Source organism: Bos indicus, chromosome 4 (assembly GCF_029378745.1).
Source record: "Bos indicus isolate NIAB-ARS_2022 breed Sahiwal x Tharparkar chromosome 4, NIAB-ARS_B.indTharparkar_mat_pri_1.0, whole genome shotgun sequence".
NCBI lineage: Eukaryota > Metazoa > Chordata > Mammalia > Artiodactyla > Bovidae > Bos > Bos indicus.
The window spans coordinates 46745604-46759409 of NC_091763.1; the positions used below are offsets into that span (position 1 = coordinate 46745604).

A 13806-nucleotide genomic window follows, 5' to 3' on the forward strand; every position below is an offset into this window, starting at 1 on the left:
GCTGAAAATGATGACATAAAAAATATTTTGTGATGAGAGCACTTCTGCATTTGAGATCATAATTTGGGGCTAATAGTAAGTAAACCAGTAAGTAAACCAAATGTCACTGACAATCGCAGTTGGCAAACAGCATCTGTGACAAATTCTACAACGGAAAGATGCACGGTTCTGTAATGGCTTATAATAGGCATACTTTGACCGAGACAGGGTTTCCTTGAGATGATAGGGTTAGGAGGTGCAAAATAGCAAGGCAGGAGGAACATGCCCAAAGTGGAGGAGTCTGAGGCTAGGCTGAAGAGTACCAGTGCTCAATGGTTCACCTTTAGGCCAAGAACAACAGGAAGACAGCAGAAGAGTCTGTAAAGTGGAGTTACCTACCTGAGAAGATCTGCATTCTGGAAGGTTTGAAATGGCTGTAATATGGCAACCTTCTCAAGAGGCATCAGAATACAGAATCAAAGTTTAAATAGGTAACAAATGAAAAAAATAATTTAGGAACAACTACACTTAGACCAAAACATATAAAAAATGTCATAATTTCTTCATCAGACCTATGGGGCCTACCTCCATCAAGTGTTTTAAAGTAGCAGGGACTAGAACTCTAGGGAGGGGTTCTCAGGGCTGGGGTGGCTGAGTGTCAAAACTGTGGGGCTCTGCTCACTTTCCTGCTTCCCTGTTCACACTTTTCTTTTTTTATGTTTTTCATGAAAGGTTTCAAAGAAGGTTCAGCTGACGAAAAAATTTTGTTACTAAAACCAAATCTGAAAACTGATATTAATACCTATGGTCTCTAACACCCAGGTAAAAGACTAGAAGTCATGAGTGGGAGAGCAGTACCTCATATGGCTATATCCTCTGGTTCATGTTTGGTCTAAACTTCTCATTCTGATCTTCTTCCTAAATATCTTTGCTGGTGGTTTAGCCACTCAGTCGTGTCTGACTCTTTGCAACTCCATGGACTGTAGTACACCAGGCTCCTCTACCAATGGGATTTTCCAGGCAAGAATACTGGAGTGGGTGGCCATTTCCTTCTCCAGGGAATCTTCCCAACCCAGGGATCAAACCCAGGTCTCCTGCATTACAGTCAGATTCTTTACCAACTGAGCCACCTCAGGAACTCAGAAATAGTCCCCTATCTGCCTCTAGTCCTCTTCAAAAAGGTTCAAACTCTAGGTCACCCTGGCACATCCACCAGAATGGTAAAAGAAATAGGAAGTAAGGAGAGAAAGGGAAAGGGAAGGGAAGAGAGAAAGAATATACAGAAGCCAGCTGGCAAAGACCTGGAGCACAGCTGGTGGGAGTGCAGATTGGCACATTTGCTTCGGAAAGTTGGCAATATCCACCAAAGTTCAGCAACTGCACTCCTAGGAATACACGCAACAGAAATGCTATGCAAAGGTTCATTCACCAAAAGACATGTATACAAATGCTCACAGTAGCACTAATTCTAATAACTATCAACTGCAAACATTCCACAAGCTCATCAATAGAACAGATAATTTATCTACTGTTAGGTATATTCATATGTTGAATACTGTACAGCAATGAGACTGCATCAATTACAATTACACAGGAAAACACATACGAATCTCACATAGGTAACACTGGGAGAAGACACACCAAAAGAGTATGCAGAGTGTGTGTGTGTGTGTATACATACATACATATATTACTCAAAAAGAGATGAAACAACTGACTAGTCATGCACAGAAACAATGGCAACTTCTACCTTAATACTAAAGCCCAAAATTAATCACAGACTTAAATATTAAGAGCTGAAAATTTCTATATGCAAATCTAGAAGAAAACCTTAGTGACCATGGACTTGGCCAAGATTTAGATACAACACATAAACTATGCAAGAAAGAAAAAAAATCAAACTGAATTTGATAATGATCTGTACACTTTCCCATATACAACTACAATTTAAATATTACTAAATAATAAATAAAAGCAGAAGCAAGCATAAAGACAGAATAGACAAAAGACAACCCAGTAAGCCACAGTTACCTCAACACTCAAGAAAAATGTTTCAAATGCTCCTATCCTGCAAATACAGAAACAAAGCCAAGAATGTCAGAGTGACAGGTGCGAAGGGGAAAAATAGTGATCACTGAGGCCCACTACCCTCTGTATTGGAATGGGAAGGGGATAGGTTCAACGAAGAGAGAATCTTATAAAATTTGGCTCTCCTCTCACAACTACTTCACCACAGCAACATGGAGAAAAATAAACTCAACATCAGAGCAAATAAAAGACCCCTTGATCCTGGATCATTTTCCACTGAACATCCTTTACTTTCTTCTCTCTTCATATGGTGAGATCCTTATTTATTCTTTCCCTTCCATTCTCCTGATTCTTCCAGACTTCTTTTTTTGCTTTCTGCAACCACGCATTATTATCATATGCCCTTTTTCTCTTCACTGAATAGGCTCCAAAGTAAGAAGAGGAACTAAAATATATACACAAAAATAGCACAAATTCGCAACTTCTCTGGTGGCCCAGTGCTTTAGACTTCACACTCCCATTGCAGCAGGTACGGGTCCCATCCCTGGTTAGGGAATTAAGATCCCACATGCCATACAGCAAAGGTTCCATATGTATTTCAAATGCCCTTATATGAATGGAGGAGCAACACACCAATCTCCACCACCTCTTACCAACTCTGTCTACATAGCATTGGTAGAATATAGGCCACAGCATAATTATTTTTATGATACTTTCTCCCTCTCCCTTTCTCTCTTTATTTTTTTTTTAAATTTTATTTTTAAATTTTACAATATTGTATTAGTTTTGCCAAATATCGAAATGAATCCGCCACAGGTATACCTGTGTTCCCCATCCTGAACCCTCCCCCCTCCTCCCTCCCCATACCCTCCCTCTTCTCTCTTCTTTAAAAGGTAGCTAGCAACTTGCAATGGCAACCCACTCCAGTACTCTTGCCTGGAAAATCCCATGGACGGAGGGGCCTGGTAGGCTGTAGTCCATGGGGTCGCTAAGAGTCGGACACGACTGAGCGACTTCACTTTCACTTTTCACTTTCATGCATTGGAGAAGGAAATGGCAACCCACTCCAGTGTTCTTGCCTGGAGAATCCCAGGGACAAGGGAGCCTGGTGGGCTGCCGTCTGTGGGGTCGCACAGAGTCGGACACGACTGAAGCGACTTAGCAGCAGTAGCAGCAGCAGCAACTTGCCAAGTATGTGCTAGCTTTGTGGGATGCTAAAGATCTAGGATACTACTTATCTATTCCAATATAAAAACCCCTTTTGACAGCAAAAAAAGAAAAATAGTAAGAAACACATGCACAACAAGAAATGGTCCTTTCGGTATCCATTTCCTGAAAAGCAAATGGATTTCCTACAAGGCACTGATATTTACATTTCCTACACACTGACACACCTTTAATTTCTGAGTGACTGTGAACCTTATTAATCACATCATTCATTCACATATAACAGCAGATGTGGGCAATGTTTATGGCGGATGCGGATTCTCAGCTTCTCAAGCCCCTTATCTCTTACCTCCTCAACTCTTTCTGAACTCAGCCTAGATGGACTGGGGATCATAGCTCTCATTACTCTGGGCTCAACTCTTCTGTATTAAGTATGGTCTGAATTTGTTCATGAGCCCACTGAAGAAGCAGTAATAGAATGAAAAAATTTGTAGTAGAGCAAAGTGCTTTCTGTTCACTCAGGACCTTTCTGGGAATGATTTATCAGAGTCCTTCAAACAGCACCCCACTCCTTCACACACACATTTTCCTCACTTAGAACTAGTATCTGAAAATGTTTAATAAATGATCATCTACAAATGTTGAATAAATGATCATTATATTTTTTCCTAGGTATTATCATTATTACCATCCTCTTCTTCCCCACCAACTGTAACCCCATAAATTTCCACTTGCCTGGAGTGTTCTAGCTAGGAAAACGCAAGAAGAAGCAAATATCTGAAAATTTAATTTTTGCATCAAATTAATACACGTTTTTTTTTAAAAATAGGAAGTAGTAGTAGATGAAGAAGTAAAATTGTGCCTGACCCTTGTCTCTATCATATTTAAGCTGAATACAATTCATCTATGCAACAGCAGCTCCATTAAAAGAAAAATACTCAGTGTAAGGTTTATTCCTAAAATCTGCAGAAGGGCACTCTTGCCACATATGTGTTCCTTTTAACTGGCAATAATTAGGATCATTTGGTTTTTTATTCATTCAATAGTGTTCTCCATCCTTAATTTTTTAAGTAGGTAAGTTAACTTTTTTTTCCTCTCTATCCAACATATAAAACCAAAAAATAAATTGTAACTTTTGTCACCCAACTGGTTTTTGTCCTATGAGTCAGCCATTCTGAAAAGAAGTGCTCCACACCTCCCTGGCCAAATGACATTGGATGGATCCCCCTCATTCTGTTTAAGGTGTTACAAATAAATAAATAAATTTCAAGGTGTATCGAGATCTGTTAAGATTATTAGGAACATCACATCACTGTTTGTGTACCTATTGTATTTTGTACTTAAAACATCATTCCTCCACTTGATTCTCCCAAACATTGAAAGAGCATGCTACACTGCAGACAGTAAACAAAAACCAATCGTAAGAAAAGATAACTCTCTTTAAAGAAAAAAGGTTTCTTCATTCTTTTTTTAACCAATAAATACATGGAAATACTGACCAGAGGTAAATTCCAAATATCTTTAAGACTCATGCCATGCTTCAAATAAATAATTTAAAATAAAACAGTCAAATATGTTAAAAATTTAGGTGATTAGAGAACAAGGAACTGCAGAGTGTAGTGGCAATGCTACAGGATACTATATTAAATTTGTAGGCCGAATATAGTATAATTAGGCCGTAATTTTTTTTTAAACTTCAGATTCTTGGTTTTCAAATTCTTCCAGATAAAAAAAACAAAACAAAACAAAACGAATGACTATTTATCATTGTATAACTTTTTAAATGAGGGGGGAAGAGTAATTTCTATTTTTAATATGCCTACATTAGTAAAACAACTTCTGTGTTAGCAAAGTGTTGGCTGATCCATAAACTACATTAATATCCATTAGGTCAGCATATCACAATTGCTAAATTTATGTGTGAACAACCCCCAAAAGAATAATAAAGTAAGCAAGCTCTGGTAAAAATGTGTATAGAACTGTCATAAGCACAGTGGCTGATTTCTAAACTTTAAAATTATGTCTGCATTCATCCTCCCTTTCATCAGATTTAACCACAAGACCTTAGGTGAAACAGTAATAATAATTTTAAAATAAATAAATGTCTTTACCAAAATATTTTAGAATATTTCCTTATAAGAGTATATTTTAACCATAAAAGCCTCACCCATTCCAAACTTGTTTCTTGGTAATACTCATCCATTCTGTTCAACCTTCAATTTCTCAATAGAGAAAACATGATACTCAAAAAGCCAACATAATTACTGTTGTCATGCCATTAAGAATGCTCTTCCTAGTAACAAAACTCTAACATTACAGTTGGCACCCAGTCCGATCACTATTTACACCACCATCCTCTCCCATTCCCATCACCACCATTTTACTGGCAGAATATTCACAAGGCTGAAGATTGTTTTTTATCTCAGCAAAAAAGAACGCTTAAAATGGGATAGCTAGGCACAAACAAGAAGTTAGAAGCTACATAAAAATAAACACAAATGTGTCTAAATTTTTCTATCTTCAACCTCTAAAGAAAGCAGTAATATCTTCCTTATTTATAATTCCCTAAATTAAAGCCAGAGGCCTTTCACCCAATTATACTAATAAATCAATTTAATGTCATCATTTTGCCATCAGATCATGTCCTCCATACACTAGTGTACTATAATTAAATTCATTTTACCATGCTGGGTTCTTCACCTATTTTCTTTCTGGTGTTTTTCCTACATCATTCTTTATCTAGCAAATTATTTCTCCAAAATATCTTCCTAAATATTAAATATGAACAAAAAGACAACCCTGAAGAGTAACCAGGAAAGAGATAAATCAACACATCTTAAATATAAAAATATCAACATTAGGTATAAACTATTAGGTAACCAACAGAAAAGTAAGTACCAATTGTATGCCCAAGAACTTCAATTTAAAATATTATGTAGTATAAACCTTTGGTAAACAGAAGTGAACACACATTTACATATAAAAATAGGCAACTATAGTCTCATTTCTGACTTGAGAGAAATGTATCTTAATTCTATTCATTAAGTTAAACAGACATTTTATGGAAATATCTCCTTACAGGTATAATCATTTGACTGACAGATAAAATAATCGCTTTAAAAATACTTCTGAGTCATTTTGTCCTTACCTGCAGGCATGAACCATTACTGCATGCAGTGACTGTTCCATTTCCTAGCACAGACTTGAAGAAGCATCGTATCTCTCTTTCAGAATGTGACTAATATGTGGGTTTGCAATTCCTAAGCTATTTACAAATGGCACTCCCTTTCCACACAAGAAAATATTTATTACAACCAAAAGCTAAGTATTTTTAACCTAGACCTTACAAATAATATTGGAAATTTTGTGTAGCAAAATTTCCTCAAAACATAGGAAGAAAACCTAGTACTATTTCCTTAAAGAAAGCAAGATTTTTGTTTATTTTCTAGCTAAGTAAATTATTTTTTAAAGCCTTCAACAGCTGTCACACATAAGCCAGCGCTCTGCTGTGTTATGGTGTGCATGCTGCAGCTGATTAGGCTTCACTATTAAAAAAAAAAAAATCAATTACCCCTTTTGTAAAAGCAGAACAGCTTACCCAATACACACCTTCAAAACAGCACAATGACCAGCATGCAGTACCATACGTTATATAGCAAACTTGACAAGAAAACAATATGCCCTGATTTGTTTCTTAGCAATGCTACACCATTAATTGTTCATGCAAGAGATGTAGCTGTACCTTTCTGAAGAGGACGACTTCTCAGAGTTAACTGACATCAGCAGCTCAATCTTCTGCTTGATTTCTGGAAAAATCAGAAAATATTCACAACCAAGATTGCCTGCCCTTGCTTTCAAGCCTTATATCAAGAGATTTTTCTTCTCTAATCCCTTTTGTTCAGAATGAGGCCACAAGATTCGCAGTACTTCTGTCAGGACTGGGATTCAATGGTGCTATAAAGGGAAAAAGCTCCAGAGGCATCAGGCCTTGCTAAACTATGCACATGACTGTTTATGAAAGCAGGAAGTACCATTTCTGCCAAGCAGAGGGGTGTTTTCTTTTTTAAGGTAGAACTAGCATGGCTCTCCAAGATGATTTTAAATGAGGCAAATTAAAATACAAACTAAAAATGCTAACAACTGGATTCAATTTACTAGATAATTTGAGAAGTTGGAATAATAAAGTTACAGACTGTAATGAACAGACAGGCAACCCTTGGCTACTTCTATTTCACCAGCCCTGAAAAATATGGCTCAGTGAATCATTTTTGTCACTTAAGAATGAAATATTAAACCAGAACCCAAATTTTTAGATTAAAATATTTTAATCTTTGTTAAAATTTATTGATTGACTTTTAATTAAAGATACATTTAGTACCTACTCCCTAACTCTTTAGAAAAACATTTCTGTTTTACACCTTAATTTCCCCTCCTCCTTTGCAGTACAGCACAAGTGAACAGCAACACCCAGTTACCGAGCAGATAATATACTTGTCCTTTTAGGAGAGGACTGACAATGCTATCTGCCACAGAAATGTAAGCACCAATTCTATTTAATTAAAAGATCATTGCTCATATTGATTTGGAAAAACAGATCACAGACTAAAAGGGAAAGTCAGAAAAAAATAAAAGAGGAAAAAGGGGGAAAACCTAACACATTTCCTTTAAAATACTAACCACTAACCCAAGAACATAATTTTATGTGAAAAAAAATTGACATGGTCCTATTACCCAGACTATTTCATATATATAAAGCTGATTTCCTATTTGTAAATGTTTTCCTATTCAAAATCTTAAAAATTCACATATCAAACATAAAACACAGTGCCACCAAAATCTACAGGCAGTCATGAAATTTCAAAGTAGACCTCAATAGTTTTCAGATTTTTTTAAAGGGTAAAACGATTTTTTTCTTTTTAAGAATCTTAATTCTAGAAATACAAGGAATATGAGATGTAAAGGAAAAAGGAAAATAAATAGTTGCATAAAATACAATGGATTTGTACAAAAATACCCTCTCAATGCTGCTAAAATAGTTTTTCCAAATTGAAGCTAACAGCTTCATCCAATGGGCATTATAAAGCTGGCGTGAATATCTGATGAGAGCATAAAATCTACCACAGGCTACAGCCAAACTACCACTGGGGAGAGCACACAGCACAGAGGTAAAACTGAAGATGATGATAACGAAACTTACCTTGAGGATTCTTACGTGGATTACAGAGCCTGGCACCTGGTGCCATAGTGAACGCTCAGTAACGCCCCGTTTAAAAAGACATTTAAGACTCAGGCTCCAGGCTCCACCGCCAAGCAGCCTTGGATCTGAAAGCGGACTCCTCCGTCATTTTTAATAGTGATACGACCTTGGGGAAATTACTTAAAACTCTCTAAGCCTCTATCTCCTCTCCTATAAAATGGGGATAATAATTCTATGTGAAGCGTTACTGTGAGGATTTAATGACAAAGCTCATGAAAGGCAAACAGTGCTGTGCTCGGCACAAAGTAATAAGCCATTTCTGCCTATTGCTATTTACTAGGAAGTGCCCAGAAAAGGATGGGATCCTAAATAAATATTTGCTGAATAACATAATGAGGTAGACTAGGTCTGTCCCACTTTAAAGAGCTTTTCTATAATTTTAATCCACCTTCTCTTTCTTATCGCCACCCATAACATACATCTTTCTATCACTGCAGTACTATTATAAGTGGAAATTAAATTTTAACCTGTATCTCTGCCTTCCTATATACCTAGAGAATTATTCTCAGTTTATCAACTAGCCACTGCAGGAATGGGGTGACACTTGCATTTTTTGTTGTCGCAGTTTTTCATTCCACAAAGACAGAAAGTTCACACTTCCTGTGCACTTGAGCTCAAAGTCTCCAAGATTAAACTGCATAGCTCTAATGAAGTATATCCCCATCTTACACATATATTAGGAAAGTCAAAGCTCTAAACCAGTTTCTGGCTGGTGATTTTGGAAACTACAAATCAAAAAAGTTTCAAATAATTCATGAGAAGGCTTCCAAAATGATTTTCACATTTTCTTCAAACCTTCAGATTTGTTTATAGCTCCAGAAGGACTGAAAGGTTCCGGAATGTTCACAAATACCATGATAACATTGTATCCACTGAGAGCCACACATTCCTTCAACACTCCTATCTAATCCTTATCAATACCATTCTTGGGCCTGACTACTCCCTATGTTCATTCCACCACAATATCCGACACAGTCCTGGGGGCTTTGATGCTCATGTCAATATGATTTCAAATACTCCTGGCTAAGTCCCATGGCCTTTGGCCTCCCCAAGTGTCTTGAACCCCTGATCACCTGAGTCATCTACCACCATGACCACACACAGGACACATTCTCACATGTACTGCAAATCTGTCCCCCAAATTAGTTGTTTTTCTATATTCATACTGGATATTTCACAGTATCCAAGACCCTACACTTTATTTTTCTGCAATTAATTCCACCAATCTCTTTACAAACTTTCCTCACACCAAAAATTTTAAATTGTCATCCTATTTTCTCCAATATGTTGCCTTCTAGAATTTACTTTGGTTTATGAATTGACATAGAGATCTGGTCTGTTTTTATAAGTTCACATTTTGAAACCTTACATCCAGCCCATCCCCTCAATTTTAAATTACTCTCTTCTCCATCCCTCCTTGGTACTTCCAAAGCAGCAGTTTTACAACCTTGCAAACACATATTCAACCATCCACAATCTCCATTTATACATTCAGGCCAGTGAGTACAAAGATGGCCACATTTGCTTATTTCACAAAGAATTAAGCTAGTAGTATCTGGAAGTGTGAATAAATTATTGAAAATTATAATTAAGTTGATTCTTTTTAAGTCATAAGTTTGTTTTAATTTCTAAGCAACATTATAGAACAATGCAAGCTTTGTTTTCAGTGCTTTTGGGTTCTTATGATTCTCCCCTGGGTTCTTTGCTGGATCGTTTTTTCACCTGGACCTTAAATGGTGGTGATTCCACTCAATGACTCTTCTATCTACACCCCTGACATGGATAACTATCAAGGCATTGATGATGACCAGATCTGAATTTCTAGCCCAATACTGTCTCCTGAACCCTAGAACTATATATCTTTCCAGGCCTACTTGGCATTTTCACATGGATGATCCCCGGTTTGCTGTGAACACAATGTCTACAACTAACCTCACTGGGAATTCCCAGGTGGTCCAGTGGTTAGGACTCAGTGCTTTCACTGCCAGGGCCTGGGTTCAATTCAGTCAACGAACTAGGACCCCCACAAGCCATGCAGTGCAGCCAGCAACAACAACAAAACAAATCTAACTTAACCAGTCTAATGTGTCCTGTTACAGGCTTTACCTCAGTGAGCAGCAACATCATTGCCCCACTAAGACAGACATTTTTGAGGGATCCCAGACTAGCACCCGTGTTTCATTTGGAATATTACTGCCACCATTCTCCTTATATATATATTATATACATACACACACACACACACACACACACACATATATATATATATAATGCTCCAGAATATTGATCTCTAGTCTGTGATTCTCCAAGGATCATGTTTTCTCATACCACCAAGTCTTCTCTCATGCACTTTCCTCTCCCTTGAATGCCACTGTCTACTCTGTTAAACACTCAACTCACTCTTTCTTTCTTTCTTTAGCCATGCTGCAGAGGATGTGGGATCTTAGTTCCCCAACCAGGGATTGAACCTTTGCCCTCTGCAGTGGAAGCTCAGTCTTAACCACTGAACCACCAGGAAAGCCCCCCAACTCATTTTTCTCATCTCAGCCCAAATGGTACCTCTTCCCTGACATCTTCCCAGACAAAATACAGTTTGTCTCCTCTGCCCCTCTACATTATCACATGTACCTGCATTACAGAATTACTAAAATACATACACTGGGTCACTCTCTCTGAGACCACAGCTTCCTTAGAGATAAAGACCTGAATTTTCACTTCAATTCACACTTACTTCTTGACACTCTCATACTATTCTTAAGCTGTTCTACTCAATTTAAAGTTAAAATATAGTTAAGTTCCTAGTTCTTAAATAAATATTTCCAGATAAAATTACTCTGAGATTCCAGCAACTAGAATTTAGTAGAGCTAGGAGAGTCTGCAGAGATCATCACACCACTGAATCACAGAAGTCTACAAAGAAGAATCTGAGGAGTGAAAGTTAAACAACTGGTAACAAAAACATTCTTCATCTTCTCCAAAGGATTACTGCTGTCTCTGAGAACTACTGCTAATTTCCAAGGACCTACCAACCCAAGCAGAATATTCCAGCCTTCTTCTAAATCAACTTCTTAAATGTGATTTTCTCATGTGTGCGTGTGTGCTAACTCACTTTGGTCATATCTGACTCTACCACCTCATGGACTGTAGCCTGCCAGGCTCCTCTGTCTCTGGGATTCTCCAGGCAAGAATACTGGAATGGGTTGCCTTGCCCTCCTCCAGGGGATCTTTCCCACCCCGGGATCAAACCCACCCATGTCTCTTACATCTCCTGCACTGCAGGCGAATTCTTAACCACTGAGCCATTAGGGGAGACAATTTTCTCATACATCCAATAAATTAAAATCATCACAATTAGTCAACTTTCCTGAGTAAAACTGGTTGGTCTATGATATCATACTCTTCTTATTCATGACTAAATATATATAACAAAGAAGAAAAACCAATTCACTGAGACTTTGCCCATTCATTCTCTTCTATCCAACTTACAGACCTGCTTTATGATGTTTATTCTTATTACACTCACACTTTAAAACATACTCAAACTTCTTGTAAAGATGAATAGTTCAACTCTTCAGCTAATGGCTACTATCTCTAATACTTCATTTTCCATTCAATACCATGAGTGTGAAGATTCATAGAACAATTAGGGTCCAGAGATGAACCAATTCCTAAGATCCCTGACAAGGAATACTGGTGACTGATAAGTACTACTGAAACAAAGTACAGTAAAGGAGGTGCTTCAAAGATTCAGACCCTAAGAGAAACAGAGCAGTCCTGAATCCACCTAGAATTTTAAGAGCAACAGCAGCATAAGAGTAACACAGGGCTGTAATGGAGACGATCCACTACCATGTCCTTTAAGATCACGCAACACCAAGCATGAGCTCAGACAGGACCCCTTACTCTTATGACATGGAAATTAAATAAGACATCGCAATTGGACAAACAGTTCTACCTAAACTCTAGGGCCTTCATCCTTTTAACACAGGTGTTATTCCAACAGATTTACTAAATTTCCTCCCACTTGTCAAGTTTGGAGGACTTTCAGGCTACAAGAAACAGGTATGTGCTCAGGTTACTTCAGATGATAGGATAATACAGCAAGAATAAATCTAGAAGAAGAAAAAGCCTCAGTAGGTCTCAGAATCTTGTTCAGAAAACAGGGCAGCTCTTGAAACCCAGTTACGGTACCAAGTGTTCAAAGGGACTATTCTCCACCTTAAGGCTTCCCACTCTGGTGGTCAACACCTCTGACTCTAATTCTATTTCTCCTTCACTACCAATTAACTGCTTCTCCTCTTTACTTCACACATTTGCAGATTCTACTGCTTTGGGATGCACACTTATAGCCTTCTCTTGGTGTCTCCAACTTAAGCGAGTATCTTTTGTTTAAGTCCACAAGAGGGCCTGCAGACACTTTTCTGGCTCAGGTGTCAAACCCTGTACCACCTAAGACCAAGTGCTGAGGTCTTGACTGAAAATTCAGGAGACTGACACACAAGATACCCTTCTCAAAGGGGCAAGGAGTGAAGCAGCCTCTCTGAGCCATCTACGAAGGTCCATCAAGTATTAACTGCCCAACATCTGAAAGATCAGTCTAGCCTAAAAAGGAGTCCCTATTATTCCAGGTTTCTTTGTGATGAGAATGCACAAAAAAGCAAAAGTTGTGCAAGCAAAAATAACCATCAGGGCTTCCCTGGTGGTCCAGTGGTTAAGAATCTGCCTTGCAATGCAAGAGACATCAGTTCAATCCCTGGTCCAGAAGGATCGCACATGCCTGGAGTAACTAAGTCCATGCACGCAACAAATACTGAGCCAAGCACTAGAGCTGGTGGTGTGCCTAGAGTCTGTGCTACGCAATAAGAGAAGCCCAAATGAGAAGCCTGCAACAATGAGAATACACCACAATGAAGACACACCACAGCCAAAAAAACAAAATCAATCAGTAAGTAAGTGAAAGTCACTCAGTCGTGTCTGACTCTGTGACCCCATGGACTATTTACGTGGAATTCTCTAGGCCAGATTACTGGAGTGGGTAGCCTTTCCCTTCTCCAATAAGTCTTTAAAAAAAAGATAAGTGTTTTCATTTTATTTATAAAATGAAACTCCAGAGCAAAGTAAACACTGAAAATCGGCAACAGAGTATGCAATTTTAGACAAAACTGATGGGACAATACAAAAAAAAAAGTTTGAACCTCAGGCAAATCCACTGACAAATGACAATATAAAATGAGTTAAGAAGTTTAGTTATCGTTAGGAATAATCAAGGTAAGTTGATTCACTGGTGCTAAGTTTGCCAACAAAGGTCCGTCTAGTCAAGGCTATGGTTTTTCCAATGGTCATGTATGGATGTGACAGTTGGACTGTAAAGAAGG

At 38.0% G+C, this 13806-nt stretch overlaps 1 protein-coding gene across 11 annotated transcripts in view; it reads right to left on the bottom strand.

Annotated features, from left to right (window-relative positions):
* Positions 1–13806, bottom strand: part of SRPK2 (SRSF protein kinase 2) — a 249317-nt gene that overhangs the window by 138773 nt on the left and 96738 nt on the right. For 4 of the 11 annotated variants that reach the window (XM_019958650.2, XM_070787234.1, XM_070787242.1 and 1 more), the window contains one exon: positions 6917–6980. The exons of 5 other annotated variants lie outside the window; for them this stretch is intronic. In XM_019958650.2, the coding sequence (XP_019814209.2) occupies positions 6917–6954 (38 nt within the window). In that variant the 5' untranslated portion in view covers positions 6955–6980. Of the gene's footprint in view, positions 1–6322; positions 6655–6916; positions 6981–8371; positions 8433–13806 lie in introns of those variants that run through there. 2 more of the 11 variants (XM_070787237.1, XM_019958649.2) reach the window with 2 other exon arrangements.